The following is a 17,468-nucleotide window of genomic DNA, read 5'->3' as shown; positions in this document are numbered from 1 at the left end:
AATTTTTCAAACATGAAATGAACAAATCCAAGATGACTTCCCTGCTTAGTTCAGTAGAAGCATAACTGTGTCAAGCAAGAATGGAAACCAAACCAGAAGTAGACAATAATCAGGCAACTGAATATGCTAATAAAACAAAAGATAGAATATAGGGAAAATGATCAGATGAGAAGGTTTGAAATGTGGAAAAGGCATTAATATAGTTGCAAGTACAGAAAATTCTTGGAACACCCTTATGTCAATCAGGATCTGATCCAGGAATGGTTAAGGAGAGATGAATTTAAACCAAAAAATGAAAGGTTAATATTAGCTGCCCAGTATAGTAGACTAAATACACGTTGGTTTACAAAGTCCATTTAACATTTGGGAGAAACAGACAAATGCAAGTACTGTAAAACAGAACTATAAACATTCACACATCTTGTTGCTGGGTGTGCTGCACTAAGGGCAGAGGCCCTGTATACTGAAAGGTGTAACAATGTGGCAAGACTGTTGCATTGGGGATTATGCAAACATTACAATATTTTAGTAGCTGAGAAGCACTGGCAGTAAGAGCAAGAATGTATTATAGGGAATGATGAAGTGTATATCACATGGGATCACCCATTACCAGCAGTTCAAAAACTAGATGCAAGAAAACCATGAAAAGAAGACAAAAGGAGCATTGAACATTGAAATTGCTACACCCAGTGATTACAGTGTTTTACATACAGAGAGACACAAAGTCAAAAGATACCAGGATTTGCAGGCAGAAATGAGGGCAATGTGGAAGGATACCCAGACACTTCCAGCAGTAGTAGGAGCAATGGGTCTCGTAAAAAAGAATTTACAGTCTTATTTATATATGCTACCAATTTGTGACTCCATATGAACTGCAGAAGGAGTCAGTTATGGGCACATTGCGGGAGCTGCGAAGTACACTTTTGGCTAAAATCAAAGACTGAAACAATACTAATTTCATGAACTTTAATCATACTTTGACTTAGTAATGGAGTCTATTCCTGTAATGGTATTAGAAATCCAAAAAACCTGGAGAAAATGAAAAAGTAAAAATGCAGCAATATCATCTAAACTGTACACCTACTGTAAAATAAATTTCTACATATAGCCTTGATAAATTAACATTTTAAAGGCTAGATTTCTAGAAAGAGACATTGTTTTGCTCTAATAATGTTCCCTCTTTATTAGAGGTCATTGGATTAGATGAAGCCCAGATCTTTTTATCTGAGCAGGCACCTAGGGAGATCACAGCTCATGCATCAGTCAAATAAGAGAAGACACCAGTTATAGCCAAGGAGACCATATATTTTCTGAGCCTTATTAGGGACTGCTAAAATAGATCCTGGTGTTCTGCATGCAACTCTATATAAACATCTTTCAATGTTGATAAGAGAAGGGCATAGCCACGGAGCTGAGCATCTCATCCTCTATAAGGTAATACACCCTGCCTAGCTCTGGGGTAGCTCCCGAGTGCTCACAAGCAGAAACATCACTAAATTTAGCAGTTATCTTAGGAAAAGTGAACACTTGTTTGTACTTAAGCTCAAGTTCACCTTTAGAAGAATCAGTGACTGGACTCAGTGTCAACTAGGAAATTACCATAGTCAACATAAAGGTCTCTAGCCAGACTAGCACTAGATCCATGTATGGGAACACAAACACCAGAATTAGCTGTCTGCACAGCAGTCTTAAGCAGGGAAACCACATCAGCCTTATAAATGGCTGTAATCTGATTATCAGCTGTAGGATGAAGCTTCTGCTTCTTTTTCTTCTGAATTTCACCACTACATAAAATATCTGGGAATAGAGTAGTATGCCTGGCAAGGAGTCACTTGTCCCAAACTACTAATTCAACAAAAGGGTTTGGTTCTGCCATACCTGCCCCAGGTACTGAAACAACCCAGGAGGAAATGTCAGACCCCTGTTCCATGGTGGCTGGCAAAGCTGCACTAGAGGGAGACTGGGCAAAAGGTAAGTGGTCTATAGACTGAGCCATATTTTTGTTTTGTTTTCTTTTTAGGTGCAACCAGATTTGATGTCGGGGAGTACCAGAGTTATGGTCCATCACGTCAAGGGAGAGAACACTAGGCAGAAAAATAAATTGGAAGCATTGGATAATGTATTACAATAAGCAGTTGAGATTTCTAACTGTCCTTTAATAGCAAAAAGAGTTTGAAATGTGTTAACAATTATTTTATAATTAACAGAATTTAATTTCCAGTACACAAAGTTCAAGCATCAAAGCAGCCAAAGTACTAAACCAGTGTTAAAAAGTAGCTCTACATACACTAACTACATAAAATACCATAAATAACTTTTAATAGCAGAAACGCAAACCAAATACTGCAGAAACCTTGTAATAGTCGAGGCACTAGAGCATTTTCATGTTTTTTGTTTGTTTTAATAAAGTACGTTTTTGACTTTTCACTGGCCTTCTTTACATTGTGGTTTCTGCAACTTTTAATAGCAAGTTAAATTATATTTTTGTCACAGATTAAAATCTCCACAATACATTCAAATAACTTCATTCCCAGTAAAATCACAATTCGATGTTAAAAGCACAAAGAGCACAGCCATACATATAGTAAATCTATAAATGCTGAAAAAATCCCAAGCTCTGCAATATTTTCATAGGTGTGTACTAGGCGAATGGCCCTGAAGCCTTTACAAACCTAGCCCAAGAAAATAGCCCCGGCACTGTGCCACCTGATGTTAGTTCACAATGCCCCTATCCATTAGGGCAACTGGAGTGATCCCTGGGGTGAACTTTCTGTTACCCATCCACTCATCAAGATTTCTCTTGAAGAGGGCCAGCGAGGTGTTATGCTTGACATGAATGGGAAGCTTATTCCAGAGTATGGGCAGTCTTTGGGAAATGAACCTGTCCCTCCACCATGTTCTGTTAATTGTGGTTCATAGGTTCATAGGTTAGTACTAAGCTAACTGCCCTTGTGAGCCATTTTAAGCCTAGCCAATTATCCCTTATGAGACTCAAACCCTGCACCTTGTGTTTGTAAGGCAAACACCTTAACCATTAGTCCACCCTCCCAACCCAATAATGATATTGGTAATGAGGTTGTGATCTCTGGAGCGTGTGGCATGGGGAGATTGGGATTTCTTTAGGTGTAGCATTTCAAATACGGCTAGGTCAGACATGGCTTTGTAAGTCAAGCAGAGATCACCTCTAAGTAGATGATAAGAGGCTGAGAACAGCTGACGTTTCTTGAGTCTGTCCATGTAGGACATGTGTTTAAGGTCTAGGATCTTTTTTGTGAGGTACTTTTGTGGCCTCTCCGGCTGTTGTAGGTGTCTGGTCAGGTACATGCCAAATGGGGCATTATATTCGATGACTGGTCTAATGAGGGATGAGTAGAGAGGGATGATGACCTCTTTCTTCCTGGATGCAAAACCTTTGGTTATAAGATGTGTCACATAGAAGGACTTTCTGACCACAGTGGCAATGTGGTGGTCGAAAGTGAGATGGCTGTTGATCTGGGTGCCCAGATCTCTTATGGCCCCTTCAGTGTTTAGTGGGCTCCCATCAACGTGGTAATTTGTGGGAACTGAGTTTTTTTCCAAAGGGGATGATAACACATTTTTTGATGTTAAGCTTCAGGCTATGTTTCCAACACCATTCATTGGTCTCAGAGAGGCCCTTTTGTAGGATGTCTGCATCACTTGCGGAGTTGATAATGACTCCTAGCTTGCAGTCATCAGCAAACTTGGTCAGGCAGAGTTCTTCTGTGTTGGCCTGGACTTTTGAGAAGTAGATGCCAAACAGGAGTGGGCCCAGGACCAAGCCCTGTGGGACTCCACTTGTGACTGGTCGACAGTCTGACTTGGAATCCGCAACTTTCACTCTGTGAGTCTGTCTGTGAGCCAATTTGCAACCCACCTAGTGATGTACGGGTTGATGCCTAGTTTGCTGAGTTTATCACTGATACCTGAGTGGGGAATGGTATCAAAGGCCTTGGCCAGGTCAAGGTAGGCTGTATGCACTGCCTTACCCTCATCTACAGCCTTGGTGACTGCCTCAAAGAAGTCAACCAGGTTCCGTAGGCAGGATCTCCCCTTGACAAAGCCAAACTGTGTGAGGTCAAGAGTTTGGCGATTGCCTATATCTTTGTTAAGCAGGTCCATGATGGTGTGCTCCATAGCTTTACATACCAGACTCATCAGGCTAATGGGATGATAGTTCCCAGGGTCTGTAGTTGCTCCCCCTTTATGGAGCAGGATGACTGTAGCAGTGTGCTATTCATTAGCGACATATCCTGAGGTAAGGCTGTGATTGAAGAGGGCACACAGATGTGGTGCCAGTTCATTTTATAGCTCATGTAGAACACAGCCAGGGATATTATCAGGTCCCATGGATGCTGTATTCTTGGCCTTGGACAATGCAGCTTTTACCTGTGCCACAGAAATGGTGGGTACCACACTTTCTTCTGGTGTTGTGATAGGACCCTTGGGGGGTAAAGTTGGCACTGAATCTGTCGGCCAGTATGTTGGCTATATCTGTTAGCTCGGTATAGGAGCTGCCATTGTGCAATAGCTCAGAGCAAAGCTGGGTATTGCCTTGGAGGTTTTTGATATAGCTATAGAAGGCTTTGTGGTTGTTTTTGGTGTCAGCCGCAATTCTGCCTTCATAGCTGGCTTTAGAGGATTTGATAAGGGATTTCAGCTTTTTGTTGAGACTGATAAGGAAGGTTTCCAGTCTTGTGGCTTTATTTTTTTCTGTAACAGTTTTTTCTTCCTGTTGTAAAGTTTGTTGGTGGCTGGGGACCACCAGATTGGCTTCCTTTTTTTGGAGGAGAGTGTCTTAGTTCTATTTGGTATGGCAAGGTCCATGCATTTGTGTATGTGCCATACAGTGGATTGGTGTACGATTCTGAATCATGCAGCTATTTTCCATTGACATGGGTGCTGAGAAATTTACCACCTTTGTTTTTAGGAGCCCAAAGTCGGCTTTAGAGAAGTTTTTAAGGGTGATCACCTTAGCGGGGGTTGTAAGTGAGACAGATATTTCCATGGTGATCAGTTTGTGGTCGGATTTAACCAGGGAAGAATTTCCTGTCAAGGGATAACAATAAAGCAGTGTAATAACAGTAAACAGAGGGAAGATTAATTTTCAGTTATGACCTCACAAGACAGACCTTAGTGTCTAACAACTCATATGCACTTCTCAGAAACAGTAAAACCAACTATTTGTCAAGGAAAGAAGACAAACACTGTTACAAGCGGAAATTTGCACAGCACTTTAAACACGGACACATAAAATATTAAAATAAATATTTGGAATAATGTTTACGGTGGTTACCTCACAGACATAAGGTACAGAGTTTGATTCTCACCTTTGAGGGAAATTGGATAGACATAAAATGGGCCAGAAGCACGGCTAGCCTAGTGCTTATCTATGAACCTATGATAATAGAAAGAAAATAATAAATCTAACAATAACATTTGAGGTAGGGGGTCCACAAATGGGGCTTATCTGAGCAGTAAGATAGAAAAAATAGCTACGAATTGTGTGAAGAGTCAGAGGACTTTCTTCTTTGGATGGCAGAAAAAGACTGAACCCTCACTTCCTTTGACAGCTGAAGGATATGCTCAGCCAATCAACTGTCATCTTTTGTGTGTGTAGCTCAAAGGACTAGGGCAATTAGCTTATGTAGTGGCGTTCAGGGTTCTAATTCAGATTCAACCACTTATTGGGGCCTTTGTTGTTTCGGATATACTTTTCTGAGGTACAGACCAAAACCAGTGGGCTATGGCTGACCAAGTTTGCAGATGACTGCAAGCTGGGCGCTGTCACCAATTCCCCTAGTGATGTGGACATCCTCCAAGAGGATCTCACCCAAACAAATGATTGGTGCCAGAAACATGGCCTCAAACTGAATGCCTAAAAATGCATCATCATCCCCTTTGGGGAGAGTGATGTCCCCACAAATTACAATATCACCACAAAGATAAAGGAACCAACCAGTGAACAGTTCTTCATGTTAATAACAAAGTCCTAAGCACGCAATCAGTCATGAGAGACTTGGGCACCCGGGTTGATAGCAAACTGAATTTTGACCACCGTATTACCTCCATTGTATGGGAAGCTTTCTACATGGCCCACCTCATTAGTAAGTGTATCTCATCCAGGGACAAGGTGGTCTTAACATCCCTGTATTCTTCCCTTATAGCACCCATTATTGAGTACAATGCCCCTTTCGGCATGTACCTTAAAAAGCACATGCAGCAACTGGAGAGACCACAGAGGTTCTTCACCAGGAGAATCCAAGGCCTCAAACATCTACCCTACACAAATAGGCTAAAGGCCCTGTCCCTCTACTCAGTCTCCTACAGACTCCTCAGAGGTGACCTCTGTCTGGCATACAAAGCAATCTCAGACCCCGTCTTGATGGAACTGCTGCATATCCGCAAGTCAAGCTCAACTCAAGTAACCTGCAGGCATGACCTCACACTGGTCTGCAACATCAAAAGGACTTGTTGGCAGGACAGATTTGTGTCCCGGAGACTCCCCCTTCTGTGGAATAGACTCCTTCTCCACATCAAGCAGAGTATCTCACTAACCCTTTTTAAGAGCAACCTGGATAACTGGATGAGGAACAGAAAATACACCCCTGGGATTCCACCTGTGTCCCTGCTGGACAGGGCCATCAGGTGCTGACTTGTCAGAAGATGGGCTAAATTCCTGGCTAGGCTTGTAAGGGCCTCAGGGCCAATACCCTAGTAACTTCCTATGATCTTATGAGAGAGGGAGGGAAGTCTGAACGTTTGAAAGGTAGCCAGAACTGGGTTACCTTGGCAATAACCCAAAATGTCACTTAGGCAGTGGGGAATAATGAACATCAGCTGTTCGCCTCCACTAACAAGATTATCTGTCTCTCTAGTCCAATATAAAAAGATGCTGTGTCTGTCCTTTCTTCTGACCTGTACTATCAGAAGTAAAACCTGTCTGTTGAGCAAAAAAGAAAAATACATATGTTTGTTAGCTAATTGACATCTTATGTGTAGTGCACAGCATGTTTTGCACCACTATGGTATTTTGTGGTACATTTGGAACTTTGAATCTCTTCATAGCCAAATTGAATAACAATTTATTTTTCCTTATGTGGGTTATATCAAACCACTAGGTATTACCATTTGCCTAAAATTTAGTAACATAAGTTATTAAACCTATAGTCATTGTTAGGGCAACACAATTATTGTAAAGTAAACATAGAGAAGTTCCCTTACTTGTTCTCATAGGTGCACGCTTCCATATTACTGCTATTTCTGCTTGAAGGCACAGAATCTCGCAACACTACAAATATAAAAATAGCTATGTTAAGATCTTGTCGGAACTGCATGTGCTATGACATGACAAATAAACTTATTTTCATTCCACAAATGAAAATTAATATCTCAGAAGAATTTACTGAAAGTTACTCCTGAATGGATAAAGAAAGAACAGTAAGTTCAGAAAGTACTGTTTCCAGTGGTGTATAGTGTAGTCCCAGATGAACCTGTATAAGCAGGCTAAATTGTTCAGTGGCTCTACCAATGAACTCATAGTTACATCATTGGCCTGAATGCAAAGGATATGCATTTTTATGGTTCCCAGTAGAGGATACAAGGCCTGAATTCCATTTCAGTCTACTCTGCAGTACTTACGTGCTTTGATCTCAAGTGGTTTGTTAATTTCCAAATCCCAAACAGTTCTGTCTTCCCTGCCTGTTAATATGAGAGCTTTATTATGCCCCCTTATGTTATCTCACCACCAATTCCTGAAAAAAGACTAAAAATGAATCCACAAGGTCCCATTAATCGCTTAACTGATGTTTAAGAATCCCAATCAGTTCCATGTCCCATGTAACAGTGTTAGTGCTGCTACCCTGAGTTCCATGTCCCATGTAACAGTGTTAGTGCTGCTACCCTATGTTCCATGTCCCATGTGACGGTATTAGTGCTGCTACCCCAAGTTCCATGTGCCATGTAACCGCATTAGTGCTGCTACCGTAAATTTCATGTCCCATGTGACAGTGTTAGTGCTGCTACCCTATGTTCCATGTCCCATGTGACAGTGTTAGTGCTGCTATCCTGAGTTCCGTGCCCCATGTGACGGTGCTAGTGCTGCTACCCTAAGTTCCATGTCCCATGTGACAGTGTTAGCGCTGCTACCCTAAGTTCCATGTGCCATGTAACAGGGTTAGTGCTGCTACCCTAAATTCCATGTCCCATGTAACAGTGTTAATGCTGCTACCCTAAGATGTGATCCCTCCCAGTGGAGGGTAGTATTATACCTATCACCTGTTAATGAGATTTATATCCTGACTGCCCCTTCCTGGTGTGTCTGTCCTTTTTGCATGATGCGCAGTATATTATCCTGTGCTAAATAATAACCTGACTTGTACACTTAAGTGTATAAATAATTGCTGTGAATAAATATATACCAGTGATACATCCATTACATCATTCAAACTCCTTTAAATTTGATTAAGCAATCAGTGTGTGCCTTCACAATACCATAAAGTACAAGTAAGTAAATTGCATGCTATCAATTAGTCCATGTCAGTCAATTTTATTTTATCTTAATGTACTTATTTATTCATTTATATTCTTGACAGTAATAGTACAGTCGGTGTAATTTCATATGAGAAAACCATGTAGTCCCATGGGGAAAGAAAAAAAACATGTTAATGTCATCAACCTAAGGTCCTTGTGTGTGTTTTATTTATTTATTTTTTTATTTATTTTATTGTGGGCATGCAAAGTATCAATGTCCCAGAGACACTTGAATCGGTCATTTATCCCAGATCTGTGCAGCTTGTAAGCAAAGTCAATGTCTGAGGCATATACAAAACTAGGCGTGAATATATATAATAATTTTTGTTTTGAATATTTTGGTTTGGTTGCTTTAATGCGTGTGTGTGTATATAAGTATGAGACAGAGAGAGAGAGTGAACCCCAAGTCAATGCCCATACTTTCTTTAGGTGGAAACAGTATATCATCTTTGCATATTCTTCAGGTCCCTCAAATTCTATACCCAGAAAAATAGGGTTTAAAAGCAATATCGCATATTATAGGACATACTTGAAGTTGCAGTTATCATCTGTCTGTACACTGTACAGATCAAATGTTTACACAGGTAACCATCTACTAATTTATCTTTTATTTATAACCATGCAGTTGAAATAGGAGATTTATTGTTTCACTGAAAGGGGCTTTAGTACAGAATTTCAAAAGCTCTGGAAAATGAAATATTGCACATCACTGACATTATTTATAATGTTACTGTCAGAAGCTTCCAGCAGCGAACTATTTACTTTAGATAGCTTTGTGGGAACTCCCATAATCTGACTTTTAGGAAATTGATGACCAAGGTGAATAATTAAAACACTTCAGGAGATTTCCACTGCCTTCCTATCAAAGTGCAGAATGATTTTCACCTTGTTCTAAATTTCTTTGCTAAACAAATCCTGTGCAGTTTTATGCAATGAGGAGCATTTATCAACGTCTCAGTATGTTCATAACTCAGTACATGTGCTATTACTGTTTCTTACTAACTAAATAAATCCTTAGTTATCAGTGTTTAAACAATTTGTGTCCTAACCTGTTGCATTTTATATACATAGCTTGTATATACCTGTTTAACTAATGAAAGCTGAAGTAAGTAAATGTATCACCAGCAAAACAATAAACAACCCCATGACCTTAAAAAGGTATAAAGTTTGGTGCATTCTAAGCAGAATAATTTGCATCCTGAAAACATACTAATGTTACCTCATAAGGAAACCATATCCTTTAACAAAAGCTGCACTTTTTTGCTCTGCAAGTCCTATGTTCACCACACAATGAATCTCAAGGCTTCAGCTACCAAATAACAGTTTAAGAATAGACACAGTAATGGTGAAAAACTTTAGAAATATACCAAGCAAATATTTTAGCGATGCTGTCTTGTGGCAAGACAGACAATAATAGGTCAGCCACTAAACATACTTGATCTGCATTTAACGTGCCTTATACTTTGTTGTGCTGACTGATGATTGCAGAGAATGATTGTTTAATTTGCAATGCTTTTGTATAATGGTGTCCCACTTCAAGAACTAATATTTATGCTTAATTATCCTCTAAGCGGTAATTTAAACAGACTTGCATATCTTAAATATCCTCAGAAAGCCAAAGGTGCAAACAGACAAAATGTGTTTTAAATTAAATAGCAGTAAATACTTAATTTGCCCTGCTTTTTTCAGCCCTCCCAGTATTTTTATGATCCAGCTTTCCTCAGTTCAACTTTTTGTCATGCTGTCCTGCTTGCTGGCATTAATACCCACATCACCTTATGGACAGCCTTGTGCTTTTACTAAGAATTTGCACTCCAGAGGATTCATTCTTTTTGTAACTGGTAAGGACGGATAACACCTGAAGTCTTGAGAGCTGTCATCCATGTCTGACTTGGTTTCCTAATGGTAGCCTAAGACCTCCCTGTGTCAATCATCAGGCTTGTAACATCTGGCAATGAGAATGGGTCCCCCTTTTCAGTCTCACCTCCACATGAAGTCTGGATACCCCTAGGCAGGCCACATGTGACTCATCCCTCTACAGAACAAATTGGAGGCTGAGTGAAGAAACTTTGGGCACTGCCTCCTGCTGGGATGGTCAAGCTCAGAATCGGCCACTTACTCTAACACCACCCCCTGACTGAATATATCAGTGTGAGACCACCACTATTCAAACCTGGACTGGCTGTTGCACATTGAGTACGCACCTATCATGTTACCATCCCCCACAGATTACATCTGTCTGCCTTTCTTGGTCATGCACGAAATGGTCTGCTACAAAAAGTGAGGAAGAAACGCTGACTAGGGAGAGTTCTGCAGCTGCTCAGCAAAATGTAAAGCAACCTTCAGACATAACTTCCAGTAACCTACAGGGTGCTATGACAAATGCATACAAACCTGGTTAAAATAAACAAAACACTGATTGACTGTATTAACACAAACAACAAAAGGCTGGAATAGATGGAAGAAGCTTTAAACAGATATTCAGATGAGATGATAAAGCTGCAAAAGTCAGTGGTCGAAATGAATAAAAGGCTGGCTGAATATGAGACTGCTCAGGAAGAGATGTTTCAAAAAATAATAGAATTAGAGGACAGAGCGCGTGGAAAACTTGAGACTTTCAGCTATACCAGAGAAGCTGGAAGGAACAGACTGCATTAAATTCATGAAAGCACAAATAAGCAGATGGACTGGTATTCCAGAGCAGGATTTATTAGTTGAATGGGCACATCATGTGTAGGCTCCAAATCTAGCGATAAGAAAGCAACCTAGATCTTTAATAGTAAGGATGCAATCCTAACAGTAGAAAGAAATGATTTTTGTCAAAACTGTGGCAGTAAGACAAAATACTAAAACTAGGTGACGAGAGTGTTTGTGAAGAATGATTACTCATTGTACACCAGGCAAAAGAGAAGTCAATTCATCCCTCTATTCAGAGTGCGCTGAGATGCAGGTGTGAGGTTCAAACTGCTGTATCCAGCTGTCGTCAAGGTATTCTTCCCTGGAGGGATAAAATCATTTTTTGATGAAGTGCATGCTAAGTAGGAAATACAGAAATTTGTCCAACAAAACGTGAGCTGTGAAACAGAAGGAGATTAGGCTTCTCACTCCTCTGGTAAAGACCACAGAGAGACTGCACCTGTGAAACCTTTTCCAGTATTTCAACCGAAAATGTTGGAGAGAAGGAAGGTAGCACAAGAGTTTACCAGCAGAATCAAGAGCATGTTGGAAATGAAGCAGAGACAGGATCTGGGTGATGGAGAAGAACAGTAATATAATCAGTAACTTAATGTGGGATTACAAAACCTTAATTATATTTGTGAAAAAGGATGACACAAGGAAATCTAGAAACATTGGACTTCTTCAAAATTTGTTTGCTGAATGGGGGACTCATGTATATACCCTACGTCATGTCATTAATGTTCAGAAAAATACTTTGGGGAGGGGAAGAGAGAGGAGAATGCTAACTGTAAGCAAAGAAAACACCTTCTTTTCTTAATAGTATTGTATCTGTGTTGCATGGTTTTCTTTGCATGGTATTTTTGGTTGTAATGGGGATTGTAAACCGATGTTTTTACTTTTTCCCCTCTTTTTGTGCAGTTTTGAGAAACATATGCAATGTAATGATTACCAAAAAAAAAAAAAGGAAAAAGGGTGCCTGGTTAAGGGGGTATGACAGAGTTCAATTTGATGTGCTTCTTTTTAATTCTTGCATGGTAAAACAACTAATTAAGGACCTTTGTTTTAAAACAGAGAGCAAGTAAATGAAAAAAGAATACTGAATATTATAAGGTTGTCTTTCTAGCCCTTGCAAATATCTATACTAAGTAGCTTTTCTGCAGCTTGTCTCCATGGAGACAGTCTGGTAAAGAGAAACTGGAGTCAGTCTGGTGAAGGTGATTGGCTGAGGGAAAAGGGAAAAAAAAGAACAGAGAAACTGGCTAGGACATAATGTTCCCTGAAAACAATCAGGGGTTTTCCAAGTGTGACAGCTTTAAAGATAATACAAAACCAGTTAGACTTGAAGTAAACTTCTCTCAGTTTTTTTTTTTTATCTCAGTTTTTTTTTTTTAAATGTAATGGGGATACTAATATAAACAGGTGCTTTTGTTTTTTCTTGTTTACCCTTCTTCTCTCTTTCTTTGTCCAGTTTTGAAAAATGTAGACACTGCAATGAAAAAAGAATGAGGAGGAGAGGAGATGAGGGGAGAGCACAAGGGTCTGGTTAACAGAGAATGACAAAATAAAAATTAGTGTGCTTTTTCCCATGCTTGCATAGGGAAATGACTGGGTAAAAGCCATAGGCGATATCCAGTAACATGTTTATTACAAAGCACATAAATGAAAAAGAATATTAAATACTGTAAGTGTTTCTTTTGGATAAACAAGGTACCCTTAGCAGTTCAGTGTCTGGTTTGCATGTCACTAGAAGACAATTTGATAATGAAAAATGGCTTGGTGAAAGTGTTTACTGAAAGCATTCAATTGTTTTTTCAACTGGGAAGAGTTATATAAATATAAAAATTAAATAGCATTTACTAATAGCACAGGCTGTACCATGGGTGTTAGCATGACTAACCTTTCTTTTTGGTTAATTTTAGCCTGTCTGTGTAGCTATCAACTTAGAACTTATGTTCTTATTAGGAAACAAAAAATTCAATATTTGAAGCTGTACATATAATTTTGTATGTTACTGTAAAGTTTGTAGGTTTTAGGAGGGTTTTTTGGGGGGGTTATTTGTTCTGTTTGAGGGCTTTCAAAAAAAAAAATAAAAAGTTATGTAAGATGTGACATAGGCACAAATGGATATGACATGAGACAACTGTATAAAAGACCAAACTGCCAGAAAGTATATACATGTAACATAGACATTTAGCAAAACAGCAGTTATATATAAAAGGTGGTAATAATAACTATATAAGAAAATGATCTTTCTGTAATGTCTTTCAATCTAAATGGTCTTAAATATAAAAAAGAAAGAATAGTGAACTATATTAAAAAATGTAAAGTGCAAATAGCTATGCTACAGGAGACACACTTGGAAAGAACTAAACGTGAATTTGATAAAGAAAGGTTTTTAGAATGGTTATTCAGCGGAATATTTAGGGCAAAGGAAAAGAGGAGCACATATTAATTGCAAGAAGAGCTCCAATTGTGATAGAAGTGGGAAAAAAGATAATAATGGAAGATACATAGTACTAAGGGTCTACTGGGTAGGGAGGAGGATTGGCATGCATTTATATCCCCCCTAAAACTGCTATAATGGAACTTAAGAAAATTCTGGGAGAAATAATCAGCTTTCAGCAAGAAATATTATAGGTGGAGGCTGGAATTTGGTTTGCAACAGTGAAGATGTGTCTGGGGGGGCCTAGAAGGGACAATATAACAAGGAAGGATGGATTTTTGAAGAAATTTATGAAAATGTTTGGCATGGAAGATGTGATTTCAGTACTAGGAGTTTGGGGTGAATTTACATATTACTCACCGAGATACAAAAACTGGGCTGGGCTAGATAGATTTTATATCTCACAGGAACATGTGCATTTAATTGAAGGTCTTGAAACTCACCCAATAACTATTTCAGATCATGCACTAATAACTCAAATAAAAACGCATGGTAATGAAATGAAAATGAGACCCACCTACCGGTGGAAGAGAGAGGAATTTATGGAATGGGTTGTGGACTTAATTCAGCAGCTTCTAGAGAAGACAGATTTGTCTTCTGAAAACATAGCGAAGGAGTAGGATAAAACTGACGTGGAGTTTAAAACTACTTTGGAAGTAAAAGAAAGGGAGATATGGCTAAAGAGTAACAGGGACTATTTAGAGGTATTGATTAATGTTAAAGTATTGCAAAATAGGAGAAATCTCTCAGAACAAGAAAAGGAGCAACTGCAGAATGCTAAACAGAAAATAAGAGATTACCTTGATAATATGCATGAGTTTAGAAAGATTGCTGTTAAGCAACAGTTTTTTTTTTTTGATAATAATTCTACAGCACAAACTTTTAGCACAACAACAAAGGCAACAAAAAGTGGAAAGGGCAGTCATCAAGCTTAGGGAACCTATAACACGAAAGATAACAAGAGACACTGTAGAAGTATTAGAAATATTTCGGAAACTTTATGAAAATTTGTTTAAAGCAGAAAAATATGGAAATCAAGAAAAGGTGCAAATGGAAATGTTTATGGGAGAATTAAATATGCTGAAGTTAGAGTTAGAGGAGGCTCAATTACTAAGTTAGGATAGGAAGGGATGAGATAAAAATGGCTATGTATAACCAATCGACAGGAAAGTCCCTAGGAATAGATGGTATTCCTGTGGAAGTTTGGATGTTAGGAGAGAAAAAAACTGATAAATATCTGGAAGGTTTTGTTTAACAGTATTTTAAGAGGAGGAGATGTTCCAGCATCCTGGAAGAAGGCGATGGTAATGGTAATACCTAAAGAGGGTAAAGAGTCATTGGATCCAGCTTTATGCAGGTCCATTTCGGTACTAAACCATGATTATAAAGTGTTTATGTCTATAATGGCGAAACGAATGGCAAAAGTGATACCAAAATTGATAGATATGGATCAGTGTAGTATTGTGGAGGGGAAGCAAATATTTGACAATATTAACAGAGCATTGATGATCCAGAGGGAAGCAGAATGTAAGAAAGTACCACTTTTATTGGTGGGTCTTGATGCAGAGAAAGCATTTGACAGAGTAGACTGGGACTTCATGAGCAGGACAATGGAAGCATTTGCTTTCCCTGATGCAATTATAAGGTTGATTAGAAAAGTATATGAAGGATCGGAGGTGCAAATTAAAGTGGGTGGGGTCCTCTCTGATAATTTCTGCTTGAGTAGAGGAACCAAGCAGGGTTGTCAGCTTTTCCCTTTGTTGTTTGCATTATATTTAGAACCATTGTCAAAGAAAATAAGGGACTCAGAAATTCAAGGATATAATTGGTATGGTACTCAAGAAAAGCTGGCTCTATTTGCAGATGATATTATTCTATACATGACAAAACCAGAAAGGGAAATTACAGTGTTGTGGAACATTTTATGACCATTTCAGATCTTCTCAGGATACAAAATTAATGAAGCTAAAAAAAAGGCAGTAGCAGTAAATTATGTACCCATGCATGAATTGGTCCAACAATATCCATATTTATGGGGACGTGATAAAATGAAGTGTTTAGGAGTATGGATTAGAAATGACTCTGTAGTGGCAGCTAAGGATAATTGGGAAGAGATTAAACAGAAGATAATACAAAAATTGAGAAACTGGAAGTTTTGTTATATGGATATGGATACTAAGATACAAGCCATTACAATGTTTTTAGTCCCTTTAGTCTTATACACAGGTCAGGCATACTTTCATCAACCGGAGGAGAAATTGTGGACAGCAATTAAAAAAGAGTTGAAGGATTTTATTTGGGAAGGGAAGGCAGCAAGGGTCAAGTGGGATAAGCTGATTCTACCAATAGAACAAGGTGGACTAGGATTACCAAATGTGAGGGGGTATTTTAGAGCAACACAGTTAAGGCTCTTATACATAGCACAGGCAGAAAACTATAATTCAAGGTGGAAAGGGATGATGATGATGCAGGGAGGAAGCTCAAGAAATAAGGAGATATTGGGATTTTGAATGCAGACTCTTAAGGAGAACAACCAAAATTATAAAGAGTATAATATTCATAAAATAGCAGGGAGTATTCTAAGAACCAAACCAGTACAAGTATGGAGAAAAGAGATTTTGCTGATAGGGATGACTGTGGTCAGGGATACAAATAATAGGCAAGAGGGGAGCTGGAATTTATCGGAGAACATTGGCAAAGGAACCAAGGTATTGGGAATAAATAACTAGAAAGGGAAAGGTAATAGAATGGGAAGAGGCCAAAAATGTATTTGGACTGCAGGTTAGAGATTGCCTTCCCTATCAAGGATTGATATCAGAGTATAGGCAAAGGGAAAGAAATAGGGGGTTCCTTAATGAAAGACCAGCACTGGTAGAGTTTTTAATAGAATGTAGAACAGAGGCTGCCGTTAAAAATGGAATAATTAGTAAAGCATATAAAATACTGCATGATAATTACAAGAATCAATCAGAGGAGCCTAGAAAGGATTGGGAAGAGAGATTGGATAAGCAATTCCCAAAGACGCAATGGGGGGATATATGTATATCTCATCAATATGCAACAAAGTCTAGAAGATTTAGGATCTTTGCCTGGAAATGTTTGCATAGGTATTTTTATACCCCAAGTAGACTCCAAAGAATTTTTCCTCAGGTGGATAGCAAATGCTGGAGGTGTGATGGGCAGGAAAGAGATAGCTGGAAATATATATTTTTGGAGGCATGATGAGCTGGCAGACTTTTGGGATTCCCTGCAGGCCGCTCTGTCAGAGATGCTGGGTGGACGGATTGGACTGACTGGGGAGATGATTTTTTTTTGAGTTATGCTACAGAATCAGAATTGCCTAGACATAGTAAAGACTTGCTGAGTCTAATTATGGTGACTGCCAAAAAAGCAATTATTAGAAAATGGAAATCAAAGTCTAAACCATTTGTATTAGAAACAGTGAATATAGTAAAAGAGAGAAAACAACTAGAATTGGGATCTTTAGGAAAGGGAAGGAGCAAATTACATAGAAAAAAATGGGAATTGTGGCAAAAGTATATACAGAGCGGGAACGAGGTTGAAGCGGCAGGATTTGAATAAGCTATATAATGCTTAACTGACAATGACTAGAATGTTTATAGGTGATTAGTAATATTTACAACTACAGTTGTTTCAATGGTATCTGTGATGTAAACTGTTTACAACTAAAGTGATTTTATTTTGTATGTTTTTCATTTGTATAAATGTAAGATTGCCTTTTTCACGTGGAAATTTAATAAAAGTGGAAAATAAAGACTAGGCTTAAAAGGGCTTA

The 17,468-nt window shown here is 38.8% G+C and overlaps 1 protein-coding gene across 1 annotated transcript in view; it reads right to left on the bottom strand.

The window, feature by feature from the left end:
* Nucleotides 1-17,468, bottom strand: part of LOC122790603 — a 225,588-nt gene that overhangs the window by 165,671 nt on the left and 42,449 nt on the right. Inside the window, exon 4 of the mRNA XM_044058130.1 lies at nucleotides 7,243-7,309. Within this exon, the coding sequence (XP_043914065.1) occupies nucleotides 7,243-7,309 (67 nt within the window). The remainder of the gene's footprint in view (nucleotides 1-7,242; nucleotides 7,310-17,468) is intronic.

The sequence above is a fragment of the Protopterus annectens genome, chromosome 16.part0, assembly GCF_019279795.1.
Source record: "Protopterus annectens isolate FY-2018-M chromosome 16.part0, PAN1.0, whole genome shotgun sequence".
Classification (NCBI taxonomy): Eukaryota; Metazoa; Chordata; order Ceratodontiformes; family Protopteridae; genus Protopterus; species Protopterus annectens.
This window is presented reverse-complemented; position numbering and strand designations above follow the sequence as displayed.